At 36.1% G+C, this 25,076-nt stretch overlaps 2 protein-coding genes across 2 annotated transcripts in view; both read left to right on the top strand.

Annotated features, from left to right (window-relative positions):
- LOC150105197 (astacin-like metalloprotease toxin 1) overlaps positions 1-15,733 on the top strand; it is a 36,944-nt gene extending 21,211 nt beyond the window's left edge. The window contains exons 5-10 of the mRNA XM_090396190.1: positions 1,100-1,220; positions 10,877-11,052; positions 11,195-11,416; positions 11,695-11,826; positions 13,096-13,340; positions 15,513-15,733. Of these exons, the coding sequence (XP_090252316.1) occupies positions 1,100-1,220; positions 10,877-11,052; positions 11,195-11,416; positions 11,695-11,826; positions 13,096-13,340; positions 15,513-15,596 (980 nt within the window). The 3' untranslated portion in view covers positions 15,597-15,733. The remainder of the gene's footprint in view (positions 1-1,099; positions 1,221-10,876; positions 11,053-11,194; positions 11,417-11,694; positions 11,827-13,095; positions 13,341-15,512) is intronic.
- A 6,643-nt stretch (positions 15,734-22,376) lies between these two features.
- LOC150105196 (uncharacterized) overlaps positions 22,377-25,076 on the top strand; it is an 86,445-nt gene continuing 83,745 nt past the window's right edge. The window contains exon 1 of the mRNA XM_090395136.1: positions 22,377-22,437. Coding sequence (XP_090251262.1) covers positions 22,377-22,437 — 61 coding nt within the window. The remainder of the gene's footprint in view (positions 22,438-25,076) is intronic.

Raw genomic sequence — 25,076 nt, 5'->3', positions numbered from 1 at the left:
TTCATGAAAACTACTCCAAGTGTGGATGTTGACTACGCCAGATGCTTAATGAGATCGTTAGAGATACTGGAGGATGGTAACTCAACTGCATCCTGTAGTTGCTTAGGTTTTAGTTGCAGACGATTCCTTTGTCGAAAGGCACGTACTGTTTCATTCCTGGGATGATCAAGCATAATTAGATCCGTTGATTGGGCTGGTTGATCATCCCAGGAATTAACATAAAATTTTCTCTGATGTTACTGAAGCTATTTCCCTGAAACTGGTCCATTTTATTTCTAGAAGTTTTCATTGCCGCTCGGATAAACTCTGAAAATCAGCAGGTATTGTGAAAAACGTTTTATTTAAATAATGATACTCAGATATCGGGGGGTTGGGTGAAACGGATAGGAAAAAAAGACTCTCCTTTGCTAATCTACAGAAATGCCATTCGTTTAGTCCTATAATCAGCACCATACAACTAAAATCGGAATTCATCGTACCAAATGAACGTTTGTCATTTCTCGCATGTTCTGTGACACACCTTAGTTCTTGTCTTGTCAACTGTAAGCCAGCAGACCGCTTTTCATTTGACAAAAGTGAAACTTGGTGATTTCTTCGCAGTACCCTGTCGACGACATAATCAGAGGCATAGCTTTAGGATATTTTATTTTCAATGCCAGTTCAATGACTGCGTCCCTTCTGCTAGAAATGTACGCCCCGTTCAATCACATGTTAGCTGCACTGTAGTGACCTCTAACATGAAGAAATCGTTTCTGGCTACAGGACTGCTTTTGACATTTGCTTTTGTATATGTGTATGTCTAATTTGAAACTGTTCACTTACTGTTTGCCTAAGCATATATTAATATTTCCATAAATTATCCCAAATCAATACAGTGTTCTACGAAAAACCCCTTCGTGAATTTTCATACTTGTTAACTACAAACCACTTCAATTTCTGTTGGAAAATTTATATTTGAGATCTTAAAGGTCTTAGTTAAAAGTCTTAGTTAAAAGCTTTCATCTCTGCCGGTACCAAAATTTATATGTTAATCATTTTATCAACAAATTTATTCACTTCCGTGTTCTGATTTGGGTTTGTTTTCCTTTGAATATGGCAGTGAACATTAGAAACATCATAATGGCAGCGATGAAGGATATTGAAGACAACACGTGCCTCAGGTTCGTTCCTCGGGACTGGACGAAGCACGTGAACTACATTAATATAGTATCAGAAGACGGGTAAGTTTGAAATATTGACTTTCTTACTTTCTTTCTCCGTGCGTCTATTTACGATGTTACCTGTTCTTTCGGTTACTTTTATTGTCTAATTTAAAGAAATCATATGTAAAAATATGAGTATGGACTGAGGAAGGAGAGAACTAGCTGCACAGATCTTGTACAAAAAGATCTGTAAAGGTTCAATCGATCATTGTTTTTAATCTTCTACCCCCCTCTCCCCCCATATACGAAAAAGCCAGGAGGTTATTTTGAGTATTCCTGTCCACATAAATGCCACCAGTAGAAGGAACAAATAGCCTGTGTAACTCAGCTGAAGCGGCATTTGCACTCTTCAGCACTAAGCCACAGAAAATCAACTTTCCATGCTAGTCGCCGACTAGATGAAATTTTTCTAACCTTTCTTCAACAGTAGTCAACCTTTAGCATATTAATCGGCAATCGGGATTTTCGTTCCATAAACTCAAGACAAGTGTTGAACCCCCTATTTTTCAGATATTAAAAATATTGTTTTAGGGATCACGAAATGGCGGAACTTGTTAATCCTCTCTTCACTACATGCTACTTAAAATTTAGTCATAATTACGGATAATCTATTTGTGATTGACCGGTGGAATTTGAATTTCCTCCTCAGTCTCCAAAAGTTAGATAGCGCTAAAATGGCTTCGCCTACCCCTTATGAGGGAATAAAAGGTGTTAGCTGATTTTTTTTATAAAAAACAAAGAATTTGAGTTTGTGCCTTGGTGAATACGTTGTAAACTCAGATTATTGGCATTGGGGAGACAGGACCCTCAAAAGTAAATCGGTATTAACTGATTCAGTGTAAAGCGTACATCACTTTAGGAAGGATAGCAAATATCGTAGATGAGTGGGAATTATGATAACGATATCAGATGATTTGTTTTCAGCTTTATTTCTCTTAGTAAATTCTCAAAACATACCTTTTAATGTTAATATTAATAACTATTAGAATGTGCTTAGAAGCTTCGATTAATCTGTAGTATAAATTATTATTAATCCAGTGTTGCCGTATCAACTGCGATGGTTTAAAAGTATCTGATGAACAAGAACAGTTCACTCTAACTACAGCAGTCCGCACTTATCAGCTGTCTACTCCAGTCCGAAGACTAACTTATGAAATGTCAATGTATGAAACTTTCATAGTGTCTACAAACATTGGCCTTTGAAATAATGTTCGATCTAATATCCACTTTGAAACCGACGTATAACAACACAGAAAAACATCTATTTGTTATCTGGAATGCGTGATTAGTTTCGTCTACCTAGAAAACTTTATCAGGTGCATAACATGAAAACAGAAATGCAAAAATATATACATTACTAGAGAAGAACGGCTATATATTACGTTACGCACGGATTGCTGACAACAGAAGGGTTTTGGGATCCTGTATTATTGTTGAGCATGTTCATGTGGGTATACTCTCGCTTATGCCAAAGTTTAATTACTGAGTAGTAAAAATAAGAGAGGATATAGCTTAGATTTTTCTTAAGTTGTCTTGGATTCAGGGCAATTTCTATCAATTCTGCGACTCTTCTCTCAAGTTCATCGTAGCATCTAAAAATGTTTTCTGATTTATCCCAGAACAGTGAGTGAGTGGTAGAATCTTCATCATCGGGGTGAGTACATTCAACGCGTGGATAGGCTTGTGTATTCATCAGACATGTTGTAATAGATTTCACGACTGATATGAACACAGATGGATAAGAAAATAACTATTTATTAACTTAAACCTTCACAAAGTTTGTTACAAGTGCAAGACAACCACAATCTGGTGTAACAGTGGGGCTAGAATAAGTAATTGCAGCGTGTAACACAAGACTAAAGTCCTAATATGGCGTCATCTAGGTTTTAAAAAAAAAGTTCAAAGTTTAGAAATAGTAGTTCCTTTCTCCCCCCTTAGTCAACTTCTACATAGAACATCTGGAAAAATTAGCTATCAACACAGCCACTCTCAAACCTGGTCTCTGGCTATGTTATGTTAATGATGTGTTTGCTATTTGGCCACATGGCCCAGATACATTGAATACATTTTTAGTGCATCTAAATAGTCAGCACCTTAAAATCCACTTTACAATGGAACTAGAAGCCAATGACTGCCTACCCTTCCTGGACACACTGATCACACGTCTTCCAGAAGGTTCCTTATCATTTTCAGTTTATAGAAAACCCACACATACCGGGAGATACTTACACAAACAATCACACTCTCACCCTTCTCAACAATATGGTATCTTAAAAGCACTAACATAGAGCTAGAGCAATTTGTTCCAATGGCTCTCACTGCTGAACCTTCTCACCTACGTCACACCTTCCTGACCAATGGTTATAATCCCCATAAGATAGATAACATACTAAATGCTACAGAGAAATCCCCTCCATCTACCATAAAAGACTACAACAGAACTATCACCATCCCATACATTAAAGGCACATCTGAAAAGATATCTAGGGTGCTTAACAAACACCAACTATGCACAGTATTTAAACCTTATGTAAAATTAACAACTCTCATCCGTTCACCTAAGGACATAATCTCTCCTTTATCATATCCAGGAGTCTATGAAGTGCCCTGTTTCTTGCCATCAAGCCTACTGCGGTCTGACAGGAAGAACTGTGGACATCCGCCTCAGTGAACACAAAAAATATATCCGACACTTTCGCTATGGCAATTCTGGTCTGGCAGACCATGCTTTGGATACCCGTGCACACAGGATCAATTGGAAAGAAACAAAAGTAATGCACAGAAGCTTCTACAAGTCAGAGAGGTTGTTCCTGGAATCAACAGAAGCCTTAAAACACACTCCAAACCTTAACAAGTATGGCTGTATAAATCTATCAAAGATTTGGGAGACAGTCTTCCTAAGACCAAATTAATATTTATTACTTTTATTTTATTTTATTTTTATTTTATTTTATTTTTTAAAACTTTTTAAGACTATTATTTGGACTACTATTTCAAAACTTTGAAATTTTTTTTTAACCTAGATGGCGCCATATTAGGAATTTAGTCTTGTGTTGCACGCTGCTATTACTTATACTAGCCCCCCCACTGTTACACCGGATTGTGGTTGTCTTGCATTTGTAACAAACTTTGTGTTGTGTGCTCTGAAGATGCTGGATATAATACCAGCGAAATATTAGCTCTTAAGTTAATAAATAGTTATTTTCTTATCCATCTGTCTTCATATCAACCGTGAAATCTATTACAACGAGTACATTCAAGAACATGACTGAAATAGCGGTGGTTCTAACTCTGCCATAAGTGACGTCGAACAGGCTCCTATAAATCTGATTCAGTGGGTTTTCATCCTGACCAAAATACAGCATATTGCAGTTACACAAACTTAGTAAATTCCGTCGATATTTTAAGCTGTCATACGAGGGTAGTCTGAAAGGTTCTCGGTCTAACAATTAAAAAAATGAATTTATAATTCCAAAATTATTTTTATTTTTCAACATAATCTCCCGTAAGAACTACCACATTTATTCCAGCAATGCTCCAGCGCTATTATCCCGTCCTTGAAGTGGTTCTCAGTAAGATCTGCAAAATACCCCTCTACCGCTGCAATCATCTCTTGATTCGAAGAAAAACGCTGACCAGCGAGGAAGAATTTTAGTTTTGGGAAGAGAAAGACGTCAGAGGGAGCTAAATTTGTGGAGTAGGGTGGATGACCTAACAATTCATAGTGCAAATCCCATCCCTTAATTTTCCCATGCCAACACACCTTCATGGGCACGTGAATTGTCCTTATGAAAGATGATTTTTTTTTCTGCAAACCGGGTCTTTTCTCACGATTGTTTTCGTCTAGTCTAGTTAAAAGATCGGAATGATATTCCCCGGTTATTGTTTTACTGTTTTCAAGATAATTAATAAACAAAATGCTTTTAGAATCCCAAAACACCGATCCCATGACCTTTCTTGCTGATGAAACAGACTTTATCTTCTTTGGCGCTGAACACCAGCTTCTGTCAACTGTTTTGATTGCTATTTGGATTTTGCTGTGTAAAGGTGAATCCAAGTCCCATTCATAGTAATAAATCAATGCACAAAATCAGTTTTATTCTTTTTAAAACGCTTCAAGCACTTCTCAGAGATTTTCATGCGAGTGCATTTTTGATCAGTTGTGAGCAAGCGCGGCACCCATCTTGCGCAAAGATTTTTCATTTACAATTCTTCGTGCAAAAGATATCTTACACGTTCTTTTGAAATGCCTATGGTCGCAGCAATTTCACGCACTTTGACTCTCCGGTCATCTAATACCATATCATGCACTTGATCAATCATTTTTGGTTTTGTTACGCTTTTTGGACGACCTTCACGTGGATCAACTTCGAGGCAGGTACGATCATGTTTAAACTCGGCAGCCCATTTCTTAATTGTCGAAAACGAACGAAAAAAGTGGCCATAAACTTTTATGATCTTTGAATGAATTTCGATTGGCGTTAAACCTTCTTTTGCAAAGGAGTTTTTAACCGCACCATACTCAATTTTATCCATTTCAACAGACAACACTTTTGCTTCAGACAGCTGTATAAAACAAACTACTTGATAGAATGACTTGCAATTTCACGACGATGCTTATGACAGGTGTACCAACTTTGAAAAAACAATCTTGCGAATATTATTGCCATCTATGGTCTAGGCCGAGAACTTTTCCGACCACTCACGTATATCAGCAAGATATCGTTTAACACACATACACCTAAATGTCCCCTCGCATCACTATACCATCCTATCCAGAAATTTGTAATTTTCAAAGCTTCGCCTCTATACCAGAGAGAATTTGCTCCTCAAGAGCAACACTGCACCTGGAAAACAGGCTCTACTCAGTAAAACAGAAACACCTTGCCAGCTCCTTGAAAATACAAATCTCGCTCTCCCCAACTAGAATATGCATATACGATATCCTACGCTACATTAAAGGTACAACAGACTGACCGGACTCACTCCTAAAACAACACAAAATTACAACAAATTTAAACCTGTGTAAAAAGTCCCCACCTTTCTGAGATAATTCTAGGATCGCCAGATCATCTCTTCTTCACACTTGTTTACAATACTGTCAATGTGAAATCCAATATTTTGGACAGACTGGACAGACCCCTTGGTAAAAAGAGAAGAACATGTAGAGTAAAATTTGTTGGGCAACCCAAACGCGAGGATCACGACATGCCTTGGAAGAATACCGTTTCATCAGGCCGGAGAAAACCAGGCCATCTCAAAGATGACTTGGCATTCTCCGGGCCATCTCAAAGATATTGTTTCAAATCACAGACTGTTCTTGGAAGCGGCTCATATTCTGCAGAACATGAGCCCCTCATGCCGAACATACCAACGGCAATAGGGATGTTGGTATCATCTTACACAAATTTGGCGCATCACCATTTTCTTCAGTACGCTGAAATCTCAAATGACCCTCATGGAGAGACACTGTCCATTCTTCGTTGAATGTGTATCTTTAAAGTGCCTTTGGTAATGTTCGCTTGACCTGGCGAAACATCGGCGTGTAAATATTTAATTTAGTTATTAAATTATTTATTTTCATTCCAATTGCATAATTTCTAAAAGAATTCGATAGGAATATAAAAATTAGGAATGTGTCAAAATGTTCTTGATGCTGTTGACAACCACAGAAATTGTGGAACGTATATTAGAGGAATTAGGTAATACAAGAAGGTGAAATTGAAATTGAAGATAAAGATATCCTGGATGATTCGAGCAATTACTTTGAAATACTCTTAAGTAAGACATGCGGTGACAGCACAGTGCAGAAAACACTTAATAAGAATGCAATCCGGCATATATATAGTGTAAGTACTTGAGATAGAGAAAGATGTATAAAGCCAGCGGGAGTAAATGATTGCCACCAGAAATGCTTAACTACGGAAGTATAAAAGTTTGCAGTGGCTGCACAGAGTAATTCAGGGGGCCTGGACAGAAGGTCGAATTCCAGATGGTTGGAGTTAGAACTCTCATGGTACCCATCATAAAAAAGGATATAAAGTTGAATGTGAGAATTACAGAGGGATTTCATTGCTAAGTTTTCCTGTCATAACTATACTTGAGGAAAGAATAACAAAAATTGAAGAAGGGAAGCTTGGTGAAGAACAAGCTATTTGACCTGTAGCAGCTTGTTCTGTTGGAATCAGATTTTCACTTTAATACAACTAATTGAGAAATCATGAGAATATAAGAGGGTTTTGTACACAAGTTTTCTGGATCTGAAAAAGGCATATGACAAGGTATATTCAAAACACTGAACTGTCTCCTTAACTTCATTTTTGGTACTTTCTGAATTCTCTGCTTCTTCAGACAATAAGAGTAATTCTATGGGCTACAGAAAATTTGAATATTCAGGTGATTGGGCTCTGGCAACAAGTAGTGGCTCAGTAGAAACTACAAAGACAACACTGACGACTGACCTGGACTCTCGTGGTAGATATTTCAGGAATTGGTGTCTTCAACCGAATACCAAAACGTCTGAGCCCTTCTGCTTCCACCTTAATAATAACCTTGCCAACAGAGAACTTCGGGTTTACCTTAATGGACAACTTCTTCGACTTAATAATACCTCAAAGTACTTGGGAATTACTCTTGACAGGTCTCTGACATTTAAAAAAACATCGCATGAACATCGGCTAAAATTATGACTAGCAATACTATTATTATTATTATTATTATTATTATTATTATTATTATTATTATTATTATTATTATTATTATTATTATTATTATTATTATTATTATTATTATTATTATTATTATTATTATTATTATTATTATTTGACACCTCCAGGAAGTCCAAAGACTAATAGAGGGATAGCACCTATTTTACAACTCTCCGTCTCCACCAACCGGAACTGCCTTCATCATCATATAATTCAGAAGTTGACAGGAACACCTTGGGAAACTTCTGCGACGTCTCTTAGATGATCAGCTCTTGGCCTTGTATTCTCCACCGCCGAATACAGAGCACCGGTGTGGATCAACAACGGTGATCCACACCGGTGCTCTGTATTCGGCGGTGTGGATCGACAACGCAAACACTCATCTCGTTGGCAAACAGCTAAATAAACTATGAATCTTATTTCAGGGTCAATTAAGAGTACTCTGAGTGCATAGAGACGGTTCAAATTTAATAAATACATTGAAATTGAGATATCCTCCTATTACTACTGCTATGAGAATGTTAGAGGACGGACAATTTCGACGTCAGTCAAGAGTGGAGACGCCAATTGGAGTCGTTTCCAGATCAAGACCTGAAGAACCTTCTCTGCATTGAAGAACAACCATCCGGATAAGACTTTCCACGCATAACTTGGGTCACCCTACACCGGCTAAGGACTAACCACGGTCGATGTGCACACTTTTTTACAAGTGGCAGAAAATTCGTTCCTCACAATGTGACTGCGGAAGTGAGAAGCAGATCATTCGCCATATTCTCCTAGAATGCTCACTGAGAGCATACGAAGGAGAGGAACAAGATTTCCTACTTCCAACACTTGCGACTAGTGACTATTCACTGTATTAATAACTTAGATCTAAAATTATGATATCTGATTGACAGAAGAATCTTAAGTTTCGTATTTGTAACGTTTTTATTAAAGGCAAGGGGGGGGGCCTACCCAGACCGGTTTCGACCTTTATTGCGGTCTCATCAGTGGGAGCCAAGCTAGAAATATCAAGATTTAGTAATACAGAGCTTATTCGTATTTTACCAGAACAAGTTACTATAAGGTGTTTTAACCTTATTAAATAAAAATCTCAGTAGTAGATATAAATGTGGAAAGTATTTTACCTTGGGTATACTAAATGTTAAAAATACCAAGTAATTTTAAACCTGGTTTTACTCCATTTCCCAAGTAAAACGGAGATGTATGACGTTCTTTCATACATCTCCTCTAGGAGATGTGTCTTGGCATTAAGGGTAAATATTAAGATTAGTGATCAGAGCTTATACCACCTTTACCACGAGTTGCCTAGACTTGCACTACCTGTAGGATCAGCTAGACTTGCATCACTTGCAAGCGCAAACTTGACTTGTTTGTCTGTTTGCTTATTTGGGAAATGGAGTAAAACCAGGTTTAAAATTACTTGGTATCTTTAACATTTAGTCTTACCCAAGATAAAATACTTTCCACATATGAATTAATTTATTTATTACCTACCAAAAACCTTGTCATCATTAACTCAAATACCCTGGTGTATATAAAATATTGTGTGACTCTGATATTCCTTACTTTGGGAAGACAGACAAGTCTGTCGAAATGCGTATGGAAGACCACATGAGGGACATTACTTACAAGAGACAGCGAGCCAGTGCATTATCTAGTCATATCCTTTTCTCGGCTAATCTTAATGATGATAACCAAAGTCACAAAGTCTGCTGGGAAAAATCTACTAACATCTTCCGTTGCAGTGACGAACTAGAGAGAAAAATTGTGGAATCGAGAGAAATCATCTTCAATCCTGTTCATCTAAATAACAACTTGAGCTAGAACCTCCCAGATAGTCGTTCAGCTGTAATCATGTACTGGTGTTCACGTGATGTAGCAGGCACGCACTCTCCCAACAATGCAACAAACGAAGAACAGCTTCAAATACAACTACAACGTTTTAATGCTAATTATGTATAAAGACTGTCTATGTTGTTCATAGTCCTTTAACCCTCAATGTTTAGTGTTTTTTCTTCTTTCATAATGTCACCTGAAGTAGGCTGTTACAGACCGAAACTAGTAGTGTTTTTATATTAAAACCTTTTTACTTAAATCTCGGTTCTAGTCATTCAATTCTTCATAAACTATATATATATATATATATATATATATATAACAAACTAATGTAATCACGAATAAGACTGTTTTAGCCAGAAACATTTTCACACTTACAAAGGAATGCTGTCTTGGATGGCAATAAACCTGACCAAGATTTAAAAATGGATAATTCAGTAAATAAAAAGAAACAACCAGCAGGAATTCTACATATATTACTATTGAGTGATGGCAAGTTAATAAACGTGATAAAGGACTTCACAGTATTAAATGGAATATAACTGGAATAGGCGAACACGCCGAAAAGGAAATATGATCGAAGACAGCAGCAAGTCTTTTATTTAAAATGTTAACCTGTAAGGTTTCCTTAACTAAATCGGTATACATAAAGCCATTTGTTCGGAAAGAACTGAATTCGATTCCCGTTCATAGTGTGAAGAACCTTTGTTGGATTTGTTGGATTTAGCGAATTCGAAAAAATTCGCTAAATCTGCACTTGGCTGGTTTATTTAAAACTCAGTGTGAAGTAACTCCCTGTTAGTGGGAGAAGTATGGAATAAACTACTGAAGGAAATGGAAAAAATGTAAAAAAAAAAATATTGGATTTATCTATCGATTTTAAGCAGTTCCTGATAAACAGTCATTCTTGCATTTGCTGTCGCCTTCCTGCTATCAACGATATCCGAAGAGCTAAAAACTGTCCGTTTTATTCTGTGCTCTAGGATTTCGGTTCTGGTTCGGGTCTTTGATTTGTCCAAGTGTCTAAACAGAAGGAAAAGACGATTCTACGAAAAAGATCAGAACTCATCAAGTTTCGATGTTTCTTAAACGCTCCAAACTGACATTTCCATGTTGTTATTTCAGATGTTACTCCGATGTTGGAATGTCAGGAGGTGCACAAGTGATTTCGTTAGGAAGCGGTTGCGAATATAAAGGAACAGCCATCCACGAAATCCTCCATGCTGTCGGATTCTACCACGAGCAGAGTCGCTCGGATAGAGATCGGTACTTGGACATCCACTGGGAGAATATCGAACGAGGTAAATTACTTTCCATTTATCTCCATACAACAGTGCTTCAATTAAACTGAATAAAGGGGGTGATATAAACACGTGCATCCACAATTCCATATCAGTTAGTTAGTTTAGCAGTACTGAATGGTGCTTTGTTTTGTTTTCTCAGGTATGGAGTTTAATTTTTATAAGTTGCTGTCTTCTGAAAACCTCTTGCTTACTGAATTTGACTACGACTCCATCATGCTGTACGATGAATATGCCTTCGGCAACGGCTGGCAAAAGACCATGACACCAAAAATTCCTGGAGCTCGTATCCCTTTACAACAAGATAATACCGACATGACAGACCAAGACATCAAGCGAATCAACATGCTGTATCAGTGTTTTGGTAAGTACGAGCTAAATGCGAGCAATCTTTTTGTGATGAACGTTAGCTATTATTTACTGGTTTAGTATAATTATAAGTAAATACCATGAAAATATAGGCTCTACATAATAATGGAGACGGAATTCTAGTTACCTAGCATAGTCGACTAGATGGTATCATTGGAACTAATGTAATTCACTAGATGGCGCTGCTGAAAAGCGTCATTTCGCAGATTCTAAGTCTATTCCTTATGTAATCTGAATTTGTGTCTTTCTAATAAGAATGTTTTGTCACCCCAGGAGAGAAACGTCCCACACCTGTGCCGATGTCGAAATACACCTGTGACTTCGAGGACGACGAATGCGAAACTTCACCTGCAGATAACTTTGATTCTTTTAAAAGAACAAGAATAACATCGGGAGGAAGAACGGGTAAGTTGTATCCGTAAGGAGACCATAAAATTCTTCTTTAAACGCAGAAAGTTTTACTGAATATTTAAATTATGGTTCGATGTATGTTAACCGCAAAACAAAAGAAAGAAACATTTCAATTCATTTTTACGATGCCCAACACATTACGATTTTGAACCTCAGTCATTTCGATCTATCTAAGTGAAACGAGATAAGAGTTCTTAAACATGATTTGCTATCTTTATACATGGATAGTGAGACTGCCTTGAGCATGAATGTGATATATTCTGTAAAGTTGCTTTTCAAAATTCGAATAAATCCTTTTAGGTGAAAACATTATTTGAATGACTTCAGAATTGCAGTCTGATCGTCCTGTTCGCTTGGGGTAAGTTTTAGTACATCGCTCGTCGATATGATTTGGTATTTGGTTTGGTTTGGAATTTTGTAAGTCAGCCTTTTTTCAAGCGTTACACAGAAAATGTTTTCCAGTTTCTTAGCAGGTTGCTCCACAACATCATCAATTTCTCCACATACACTTGGAATTTTTCAAGGATAGGGCTGCAGGACATCTCGCATGCAAAACCATAAATATTTTATATTGTTCTGATTAGTACTGAGTCTCTAACTCAATCTCCTACTTGCCTTAAAACATCATTTCATGATTATTATTATTAGAAAGTACCTCACTTCGATGTGTCTTTTTCTTCATCTCGGTAATACCAGTTATGGTACCATAACATTTACGGTATGTCAATCCTCTCTAACCCCATCCTTTTACTTTGATACCTATTTTGTTATAGTGCCTGTTTTCAATTTCTTTGTTATCCCAGTAGCTCACATTTGTTGCCAAGAACTTATATTCTGGGTGGAATCTTTTATCCAAGTGTAAGCACCTCGTGGAGCATCTTTGCCACTCGGTTATTCGAATGCAAACTTGAATCTTACTTGTAGGCAAGCTTTGTTTGCTTACACTTGGAGAAATTATTAAACTAGGATGTAATTTCTTCGTAAGTATAATTTAGTTTCTAACTAAGTTAGACACTTTTTATCTCCTCACTCTGGTTACCAGATGCAGAGGGAAGGGTCTTTGCATAACCTGAAAACTCCTCATTCAGCATGAGGCACCATTGTAATGTGTAACACATAATCCTAATGCGTTTCTTATGCATAATTCTCACCGAGTTTGTAAGTTAGATTCTTCAGCAAGATCGTTCCATAATTAGTAGAGTCTAATGAAACAAAAAGTAGTATTTTTCAGTATACATAATCGCATTCTTTTTATTCTTACAGGATACGTAATGTATCTCCATTCCAACCGTGCGTATTACGGTGAAGCACTTCTGCACAGCAGACTGTTTGAAATTCAATATCCCAGAAGCGTGTGTGTGTCCGTTCGTGTATACACAAGTGGTCCCTGGCAAATAGGTGTTTTGGGGTACGGTCCCGAAGGGAATTTTTTAATTCAACAGCAAAGGACATTCGGACGATGGCAGACTTTCCAAGAAACATACAATCCTAAGAACGACTTGATCTCGGTAAGAATTTAATCTTATATTTCACTTAGAGTTGTTTAATCAGCCACTTGTCGTAACAGATTACCTTGGTAAACACGATCTTCAATAATCTGCGTTGAAAGCGAGTAGATGAGTTTCACAATTTACTGATTACTGCAATCACTGGCTGAAAGAATTCACGGTGTTAGTATGTACTTTTATAAGATTATTAAAACGTTGATAACCTTAAAACATAAGAGACAGATAGATCTAATACTCATTAGCTTTCAGTCCACATTTGTCACCTTTTTAACTTTTTTTCCACTGCCGCATGTCTTTCCTCCTACTCCTCAAGGGAACGACTATCGCAACTTCAGATGGGGAAAATTCTCTTAATGGTTTTTTAAAGAAGCAAGAAGAAATTATTCTGTAAGGATCGGAATATTATTTGCGTTAGTTGAAATAGTTTTAATCTCCTTCCATTACAACGTCGAAGGAGATTAAAACATGAAGTAGAAGATACGTGATAATGCCGGAAAATATGCTGTAGCATATAATTACTGATCGCATATTTTACGCTAATGCGTAGAGTGGGTCCACAGGATACCATTCAGATATTCTAAACCATACGCGACTGAATAGGGTGGTTAGTCTTTATTCCTGTATCATCCGATATATGAAAACACCCCGGATAAAAATTATTCCTTACATTCCTCTTTACTTGTTCCATATTCCTTAAGATTTTAAGACTACTTAATACAGAGTCATATCAACTGTTAATATGACTCATTGTCACATGCCTCTCAAGGTTATTCCACTCCTTGCTTAAAAGATCCCTTAATTCCACCAAATTTGCAGGGTCTTGATGTTTCTTCTTTACGGCCCTTTCTAACATGGCCCAGATTCTTGCATTAACATTCCGATAGGGCGATTGGTCGAGTAATTCAGTCCATCACAATTCGAGCTCGAAGGACACCAGAGTTATCATCTTGAAACTCAGAATCCACTGTGTCCTTCTTGTTCCAAAAACTGGACAAATGGCAATAATTATTTATTTAAAAGTGTTGGAGAATTAACGTATTTCACACGATTGAACACCTAAACGAATGGGTCAACTGCAGCACTTGAAATGCAGTCCGAAAATATCACATTGCCACCTTCTTTTTGCAAGCTCTTTGGAACATTCGAGGTTAAATGCTTCTCCAGCCTTCCGCATGACCCTTTAGTGAATATTTTTGTAATGCAAGCAGAATATGGATTCATCGGACCAAATTATTCAACTCCACTGGTGAATGATCCAGTGACGATGCTGTTTTGCCCAATCAAGTCAATTTTTCTTCTTAACAGTTGTTACCTTACGACGTATCCGGGCGACAGGACTGAAAATGCTTAATCCATGCAGTTCTCTCCGTAATGTTCGTTCTGAAACTGGTTTACTGGGTCCAGCATTATACTATTGAAGCAGTTCTTGTGAGTCGGGAAACGTTTAAGCTGTTGCTAATCATACCAAACGCCTGAGATCGCGATTTTTCATCACAAAGATTCTACTACGGTACTCCACCCGGTGATAGCTTCCATATTTCTTCCAATGTAAATGGGCACTACTACAGACTATGGATTCAAACACTCCAACAAACTTCGCCACCTCTTACAAGGGATGTCCATTTGCTCGGCGAAAAACAATGGCACTTTTTTGCCACTCACTAACCTCACCTTTTACGACCCATGGTTGTACGGTGACGGTAAAAGAGAATACACACCTCTGACATCCACAATCATATTCCAGCAGTTTTGCTCTTCCTATATGTTCGACATTTTTCGTTCATAAAGTTAAAAATTATTTACGTGTTTCAAACAGCATTTCATAATTTTTGTCCAGTGTGTTTAAATTGGGTGTTTTGTTCTGGCCTGTTTTGTCCGATGAAAGACGCGAATTTTGGGGAGAAACCTAATCAGATCGCCAACAATTATACACAGATGAGGGAGTGAAAGATGTAAGTAAATAAAATTGAAGTAAAATAATATAAAACATTTATTCAATCCACTGTTACCTCAACCCTAGCATTCCGGACAATTCATTAAAAATTTACTTTATGATCTTTTAACCCCAAAAAATTTCGTTTCGATGGATTTTTTCCATATTACTTTATTCATGACGTTAGCGTGATTTTAAATTATCCTAGCGTGACTGAATGTACATTTTTTCTATTTCAGTTTGGCTTCTATGCAGAGAGAGTAACACGTGATTCTGGAGAGGTAGCCATTGATGACTTCAGCGTGACCCCGGGTGCGTGTTGAAATGGCCTCGATGTACTGTATCCACCGCCAATTCGCACTGCATGATAGTCTTATAGAAATCCTATTCGATAGGGCATATCTGGAAGCAATGTTCCAGTGAATGTAATTAAAAATAAATAAATAACGTGAAATATAAATCGAGAGTTTCTTTACACCTTCACTTTGCATATCAATAAATGCGATTGACTCATAAGCACATTTGAAATTGTGGTCATAAGCACATTTGAAAGCCAACGGTTGCATCAGTAAAGGAGGTTGAATAATCTTTCCAGAAATATGAAAATCGTCTACTTTATTCATCGTCAAAAAAAATAATTTCTATTCCTACTTCAGTAGCGCTATTATATCCAAAATGGTTCAAATAAAATTTTAGTTTCATTTAATTTTTATTTTTAAATTAATTAATATTTATTAAAGTCTTATTTTATTTAATATTTAGTTTTAGGTAATACGTAATACAATAAAATAAAATTAGTGCCATATGCAAATTTGATCAAGGCTCATTGCTAACGATGGCTAAATAATGAATGATGGTTCTGCCAAATTCAATATGCGATGATTATTTTTCTGAATGCTATTCCAGTACAATACGTGAGACTACGATGAAAGGACTGCTTCTGGCTATAATTTATAGTTTTAAGTAGATAAGCTAGGACTCGTGTCACCGATGTATCTACATGAACAAAATCAAAATGTTTTTGAAACTATTGAGTATTTTGAAAAAGAAAGTCATCTTTCATAAATCTTAAAATGTCGGACATTCTGGATAGGTTTGTTAGCCACCCTGAAGTTTAGTTTCATTTAATAACGAAAGGATGAGAATAAGGGCTTACAATGTATGGACTACACCTGTTACATAACCATATTTGTTGAAAAAATAATTCAAGTAGCTTCTGTCATTTATTATTTCGTTTTATTGTTCAGTGCTCTCATCTCAAGATTTCGAAACAGATTTTACTTTCTTTTATTTAGTTAATAAAGAACATTTAAAACAGATCATTGTGGAGAGAGAGACAAAGATATTTCAATTGGAAATATGTTTCCAGATAATACAAATATCCTCTAAATTATCACCGCCATCCTTCAGGACCTAAAACTAGCTTCATAGAGAAATTTTCCATGCGAAAGTTTCCACAAAAAAGATTAATTACTAGCGAGGACGATTGTCCTCCTTTTCACTTAGAATTTTTTTCATTAATGGAAATTTGAATGGGGACTCTGTTTAAATAATTCTGTAACATCTGCGAATGATGCCTTTAGCATGCGCATCAGTATTTAATGAAGCAATGTTTACGATAGCAGGAATATCATTTAACTATAATCTTAATTCTGATAATATTTGTCAAAAAAAAAGGGGGGGGGGGAGAACCGAATTATTATGAATGAACCTGAGTATCCAATATAAGATTCTTTTGAAGTAATACTGAGCATCTGGACGGTAAGTGCATCTCCTTCAACACATTTGGAATTTGTCATATTTCAGTTACGATTACAACATAATTTGCGAAACATCACCTCCAAAATACATTTCGGCCTCTGAATTAGAGCCTTCGCAAAAATCAGGGTTTCAGTATGGGCACGTGACTATCAATACCGATCCTCTTCAATTCCCTGCTCATAATTCGGTGAGATTATAGGCCAGGTAGAGCCTTCATTAAATGCTTCTGTTCATTGCTGTCAGAGGAAGTTATGTTTCTCCATAATGTAATGGATATATAAAACAGTAAAAATACAAATATATGTTATCTTAAAGATATTTATGACGACAAAGAAAATCTGCATCCATGAGAAAGATAAACTCATCACATGATCTGGTCAGAAACAGATCTTAGCCAACCAGATCAGAACTGTAATCGCAAATAACAAAGCCATTTTCACACGAATGTGCGATTTATCCTTTTGGTTTGTGGGCGGAAATGCAACCCTCGCTCACCAGACCGGATTTTTTTTTTTTTTTTGTCAGAAGGACGAGCATTTTGATGTTCCTCTGACTGGTGGGATTATTTGCGGGGAATAAAATTAGCCAAAGATCGCAGTATTACTCGTGTACATAACGTGACAAAAACCTAACACCCGATTTAGTAACTGAGCCATTCTCTGCCTTTTTCTTTCTCTTTAATTTTGGTCGGTTAAATAAGCTAAACAGACCTTTAACGGTAGAAATCTCCATTTTATTGTGGCCAGTGATGATTGTGTACAGTTCACAATACAATATAAGAAAATTATAATGATGTACTTAATTATTAAGATTATTTCATTTCATTTAGTTTAGATAATGACACTGAAATCTACTTTTCTAGTGTAGGCGTGTTTCATTTCGTGACCTTAATTACAGGGACACCGATTTTACGGCAACGGATGGTCTGGCATCTCCTCCGATCAGGACAGAAATTACGATAGTGCACTTGACCTTTGACATTCAAGAGACCTGATTAACTCACTGGACCGCCCTAGACCCGTTACTAGTGTGCATGGTGATCTCTTGATGTTGAGTGATTCTTTGCTTATTTTAGTTACATTTAACCCTATCAAGGGATCTAAGCCAATGGTCAGTTCACAGATGTGGTGATAATAATAAGAAGGAGTTGCACTGTATCATTTTATTTATTTTATCTTTCATCGTTGAAATTCATATGAAACAATTTAACTTAGTATTTGCAAGAGAGTGAATTTTCGTGATTTTATGGCATTTTACGGCAGTAAGGATTCTTGTAAAATAAGATTAGTGAGTAGCTTGCTACCTGACTTAAAACTCACTGTCATGGCTGCCCTACATCTGTGTTTCATAAAGAGATGGAAAACTAATATTATTAATATGAATCAGTATGAAAATGCACCTTATCTTACAGAAAAATACGTTTATTCTTTCTTAAAGAGAAAATACATTTCTCTTTAAGGGACATGTGGTTTTTTTTTTAGTTTTTGTTTTTAAAAAAAACATACTTTCTTTTGTTAGGGCGCTTTTGAAAAACGATAGTATACCTGACAGTTGATCGAAATCCACTTAAGGCATGACGTCATATCGTGTAAAACAAGCTACCGAACGAAATCAAGACGTAAAACAAATGTAAGCTCCATTTCATATTTCAGCATTGTTGTGAAACCGCAGAAGTTTCACGCATGCGTGAAAGTTAGCCACAAAAGAAATGAATTGGAAACCCCTGCCCAAAAATATACGAATACGTGTGAAAATGTATTGCTGTTCATTTCCAAAGGTACAATAAGCCACGTATTTTGGTACTGTGAATAGCTTAGTGATAAGTGCAATAACGTATTTCTGTAGAGAGGATTTATTTCAGTGTAAGCCTGTTGTATCTTATTTTGAATGTTGTGAAGCAATATCGATGCACCAGTCGGTCCAGAGCTTTCATCACAATAAATTCTAATCGAACACTTACTGATTGAGGTGCAGCCAAATATTTCCTCTGTAAATACTCTAAAAATCTGGATAAACATGATTTTGAGATATTTAGAAGGGTTTTTCATTTATTAATTTTCTCTGTACCTTATGGCGGTTAAGTCATTGAAGAAGTACTTCTTTTGTTTAAGATGAAGAGGATTGGTGCCTGTGGAACGGGCTGTACAGATATGTACAACAGAATGCATAGCTACTCTTTATAGTAAGATTAATGCAGATTATTTTAATGGATTCTACACAGTTGCTACGATCTCACTATCAAACTCATTCAATTAAATTACAAAGGCATTAGCTGGGCTACAATCTACCTTTTCTACAATCTACAATCTCAATTCTCTTGTGATTTTTCTAAGAAGGAAATATCCCTGATGAATAAGAGGAGATGTAGCAAAGGAAATGAAATTCTTGATTATGGTAAGACTAGGCATCAGAAAAAGCAGTCTAGATTGCTACATGAAAATGGACCATCTACTAAAGGAGAGGCATCTGTAAATCAATTGTCTGAGAAGAATAGTGATGATAACTCTGATGTGCACTATCAAACTGACACACCACTTGTCATTGATGAACAACAAATATTAGAGACCAAATCTGAATCGGAAATTGCCAATAATAATAATCTAACAGTTGAAGTCAATTTTGCGAAAGTGACAAATCCATTTAATGGAGCAAAACACCGTATTGTGAAACAACTAAATCTTGATTCTTCTAATGGAGAACATGAGATTAATTCGGAAGAGACAATCCCATACTACAGACATAGAAGACACGCGGAATTTAATAATGAAGGTGACAAGAAATTTAATGAGAAAGAGAGTGAGAATAAATGTACAAAACATAATAAGGAACCAAGTTTTATTCAAACTAGGTACTACTTAAGAAATCGAAAAAGAAATATGTAATCTAATTCCTCCATGAAGGAGCCTAATGTAAAAAAAAAAAAAAAAAATTTTCAAAGAAAGAGTGAGCCTATGTTAAACTGTGAATGAAACTATGTTGTGTACTTTGTTTTGTTTTCATTCACATTTAACATTGTTTATTATATATTAATCATGACTTGTATAAAAGTTACTTATTAATCCTTATTTAAGAATTATTATTTAAGTATTTATTCTGAATTTAATCAGCCATTAATTATTTGAACAATAATATGTGTATAATTTATTGTAACTTATATATGTATATTGTAACGTGAATATTATTATGGTTATCTGTATACGAAATGAAAGAGTTAATCAAGTAGCTCTAATATTCTATTTATTGTGTTTTTATTAACTCAATGTAGTGGTATAGCCTTATGTAACATTATCGAAAATTTGTACGTTTATTTGTTGTCATGGAAACGCATGAAATAAGAAAGCGCGAGAGGAACAGCGTGAGCTAGGAGAAGGATAAAAAAAAATATAGAGGTAACAAAAGGGTTGGAACGGAAATTTTGAAGTGAAAGGAAGCAAGGGTATAAACTAGAGAGGTGGAAGTAAATAAACAGTTCTCAAGGGCAGAAGTTAAAGGGGATAATAATTATAAGCGAGTAAAGACGAAGTGAATCTTATAGTTAGCTGAAGGTGAAGTCAGCGATAATAATTAAAGGAATTTCATGCCGCAATCAGATAATATGAAGAAGCTGGACGTTCAGTAAAGAATTCTGATTAAACCCAGTTAATCTAGAATTGCGACTTAATTCTAAATCGCCCTAAGGAGAACTGCACAGTGTTCAATCATTTAATGAGTGGTAACAAGGATAATTAAAGTACCTTACAGTTGATATCTAGAGTTGTGAAGCGTGATTAATAGTGTTTTAGTTATAACTGCGGAGAAGTCTTATAAATGTGTTCTTAAGTGTAACAAATATATTTTGAAAGTTATTTGCAACGTAATTGATGTACTAGGAACTGTTTCTGGTAAGGACTGACATATTGATTATTTTCAATGCATGAAGAATTGAATGTTAGTTACGCTATGTTTGACCTAACTTTAACTGAGGAAATTCTTTGCGAATGAGAATTTGAAAATAAGAATTGTTGAGAGATATTTACAGCGATTAGTGCCTGCGGTGTTCTTGAAGCGTATAGCATAGCTGAGAACTGTGTGAAAACCATTCAGATAGGAAGTTCCATTGTATTTAATTAAGTGTAGGAACTTTGTGACTCAGAAACTGAGAAAGTGTATATGAAGGTTTGGAAGATTGAACTAATGTGATTGAATTGACCTAATGTTTAACTTGATCCTATAGTTTGAAATTAGAAGTGGAAATTATGTATGTATTATGTAGCTTATATTAAATGTTTTATTTTGTTAATCTAATTATTGTGTTTGCCTGAATTCCTTTTCAATGCACCGTTCATTAAAATTCGAATCTTGCGGGAATCCCAAGTGGAAAACAAATACTTCGGCCTGAATGAATGAGGAGACTGCTGACTAACTATCTGTGAATTGATCCTGCTATTTTATATAGACTAATGTAAGGATAGAGTGGCGCAGTATAATAGAAATTTCTCTACCTGAGATTGGTGACAATTCATAATTAGTTGTTTTCTTTTTATGAAAGTAACTCATAACAAGATGGCGATTTCGAACATTGGAAGAAGAGAACGTCACGACACTACGATCTCACTATCAAACTCATTCAATTAAATTACAAAGGCATTAGCTGGGCTACAATCTACCTTTATAGTCCTTATAAGGACTAACTGAAAGGGGCGAAGCAAGAATGCTTTTCATCTTCCCCGTTATCGGTAGAGGACAGTGTAGGGATAAGGTGTTATTGAGCTATAAAGCTCTGATCATGGCAGGAGGGTAACAGCAATAGCCGAGCCTCAGTTAGAACTTCATTGGCTACAGCATTGCCATCCATTACCCTCCAATGGTATTGTACTACCAAATTTCATAAATAAGCTCATAAATGCCGTATATGTAAGAAATAAAAAACTGTTTTTGTCATCTTATTATAATCTTATTGATCATAGAAGGTTCAGAAATCGTTTCTTTTTGATAAAAATGAAAATCATATTTGTCAAAAAATTATATTCATTTCTTTTTCTAAACATAAATATAAGATATTTCATTGTAAACATTATTTGTAATGAAATATCTTCAAGAATAGGAATATTGCTTATACAGCCTGAATATAATTTCTGCGATAGTAATAAATGCTGTCGTTAACATATTTAGAACGACAGTTGCATGTAAGAATGAAAAGCGATAAACTCATGACGCGATCTGGGAGAAAACAGATGGAATTAACTCCCATCAGAAATGTAATCGCAAATAGCAAATCCATTTTCTCACACACTGTGAGATTTCTCCTTCTGTGCTGTGACTATAAAATACAACAAAGTTCAACCGATGGTCATTTTCCAAAAATGGCGAATGTATTGCTGTTCCTGTGCCTTGTGGGATTCTGTGTGGGGAAACCAGCATGGAGTAAGCATTTATCCTCTTTTTTAGCCTCCTTACCGGCCATTATGGATCAAATATGCATTCTCATACGCTTCGTATCTATTATCTATTTCAATGTAATATCAATGGTATTAAAATTTTGATATCCACTTTGCATCCATGATAAACTGGACGTATATATACGTCTTGGCTGGTAGAGTGGTTTTAATATGCTATTCTATTTATAAATTAACTCCTGTAATTTTACATATATGTATAAAATTAGCTGGAATCCAAGCAAGTTTAGATAGTTAATGAAAGTTTCCTTTTTGCGATGCGTATGGTTATAATTATATTTTAAAACTTTAAATCGTTTCAAATGTTTGGTTCATCTAATAAGTAACACAAAAGATGTTCTTCAACCGTAATGTAAGAAGTGAAAATTATTACTAGTTTCTTTACCCTTTTCACAGTAAAAATTAAAAACAAGCAAGAAAATGAGTGGAGTAACTTCAGAAGCCGTGTCAGGATGGGTTCAGCGTGGAATCGCCGACATAAATGACTGACCAAGTTGCTGAACTGTTGATTAAAAAAATGACTTCTGTGCATAAGCATATCTCGTGTTAGGATAATTAAGCAATTTTCAGTCTCTAATTCAAATAATTCAGCAAGAACAATATGATTCTCACATTGCACTGGCCCTGAATCAACTCGAAACCGTCTCTCTTCCCCTCTGCACGAACAGTGCATGAGGTCTAATGGCTGTGTAGGCCCCACCAGCTAAGATGTCCAGTATACGCCGTCCCTAAATTCAAGACAATAAGCATTTTAAAATAGAAAAAAAAAGTTTTTAATGATTGAGATATATAATTTTCCGGGTTTTGCTGGAGTCCACGCTGCTTAGGACCCTTGGAGTGGAAAAGAAGATGCGTATGGAGACTCCTTCATTTATACACGTAAGGTAGAAGTTAGAAATGAGATGAAAGTTAAACTGAATATATACAAAGCATATATATTCAGAAATATAACACAGAAATCGGTGTGCCTAAGATCCCTACCTTTAGCAGTAAGCGACAGCCGAGCCCCATGACTACAAATAGTTCTGGAAGCATCGGGATGATACTTTTTTTTGGTGAATACAAGCCTTCGGAAGATTCTTTAATTATTATTGTATACTTATTTATATAGCTAAATGTAATCTCCGTTCTAGGTTAGATTGATTGCCTCAATTATTTCCTCATGAAAAAAAATTTCTCATGAGATATTCTTGCTTACTCAATACTCATAGCTTTGTTACTACTTATCGTTCGTTTCTTATTGCAATATATTTCAACAAGTGCGTAAATGTAGTAATAATAATAACAATAAAATGACTTAATAAATAAATGAATATCACATTTAAAGTAATGTAGAAACGCAAGAAGAAGTAGATGGTGTTATTATTAATCTCATTACTACCACTATGTAGTGAAAGCAATACTACTGTTATCACCTACCATTCTCCTATCTCAGTCACCATGTTACAGAACGTAAAATGATAGTTTACACTGTGTGTGTGTGTGTGTGTGTGTGTGTGTGTGTGTGTGTGTGTGTGTGTGTGTGTGTGTGTGTGTGTGTGTGTGTGTGTGTGTGATTAAGATCATTATAATGTAATTAATTATTGAGATTGTATTTTATTAACATGCCTTTTATGACTATATATTAGTTTGTTATTTTAACTATTAACGCATCCATATTATTTTATTATTTAACACTAGAAGCATGACCTTGTCGTACTTTTTACAGAGTACAATTTACTTTGGTCATCTCGGTTCCTTCTTGATGGGGAGGAGGTGGAGAGGATCCAGAGGCGAGTGACTAAGTGTGGTCAGCAGGAATTCTAATTCGTAAACTACAACATATGGGAATGGATATAGGGTTGGTGAGATAGATAGGTGGGTGGTTAATGGAAAGATATCAAAGAGTGGTTTATTCAGGAGTAGAGTTAGAGTCCAAAAGATGGCCTGTGACTAGCAGGGTTCTGTTCTTGGACCACTGCTGTTTAATCTGTTCATTAACGATATAGGGAAGGATCTAAGTGGAACAGTTCATTTGTTCGCTGATGATGCAAAGTTGGGGAGGGCGATAGTGAATGCAGAAGATGTCAAAGTCTTGCAGGATGACTTAGATACATTGGAGTTCTGGGCTAGGGAGAATGGATGTCAATTTAATGTGACCAAATGTAAGGTTATGCATTTTGGGGTGAAAAGATTAGCAGCAGTATACCACATGGGTGGAACTGTACTCCAAGAGATTGATGAGGCCAGGGACTTGGAAGTGTTGGTGGATAGGGAGATGAAGTTTAGGGGGCACATTGCGAAAGTAGCTAAATCAGCTCATCAACTCACTTGGTTGTTGAAAAATACCTTGACGAGCAGAGACAAGCAAGTTATTGTACCTCTGTACCGAGCCTTGAAAATACCTCATCTCGACTACTGTGCCCAAATTTGGTCACCTCGGTTCCTTCTAGATGGGGAGGAGGTGAAGAGGATCCAGAGGCGAGTGACTAAAATGATAGCAGGTCTATGGAATGAACCATATGAGAACAGGTTGAAGATTTGTGGGTTGCAGAAAATGGTTGATAGGCGGAAAAGGGAAGATATGATTGAGACATTCAAATTGCTAAAAGGATTCTATAAGATTAA

Source organism: Typopeltis vanoorti, chromosome 7, assembly GCF_054136105.1.
Source record: "Typopeltis vanoorti isolate ZY-2024b chromosome 7, IOZ_Tvanoo_1.0, whole genome shotgun sequence".
Classification (NCBI taxonomy): Eukaryota; Metazoa; Arthropoda; class Arachnida; order Uropygi; family Thelyphonidae; genus Typopeltis; species Typopeltis vanoorti.
This window is presented reverse-complemented; position numbering and strand designations above follow the sequence as displayed.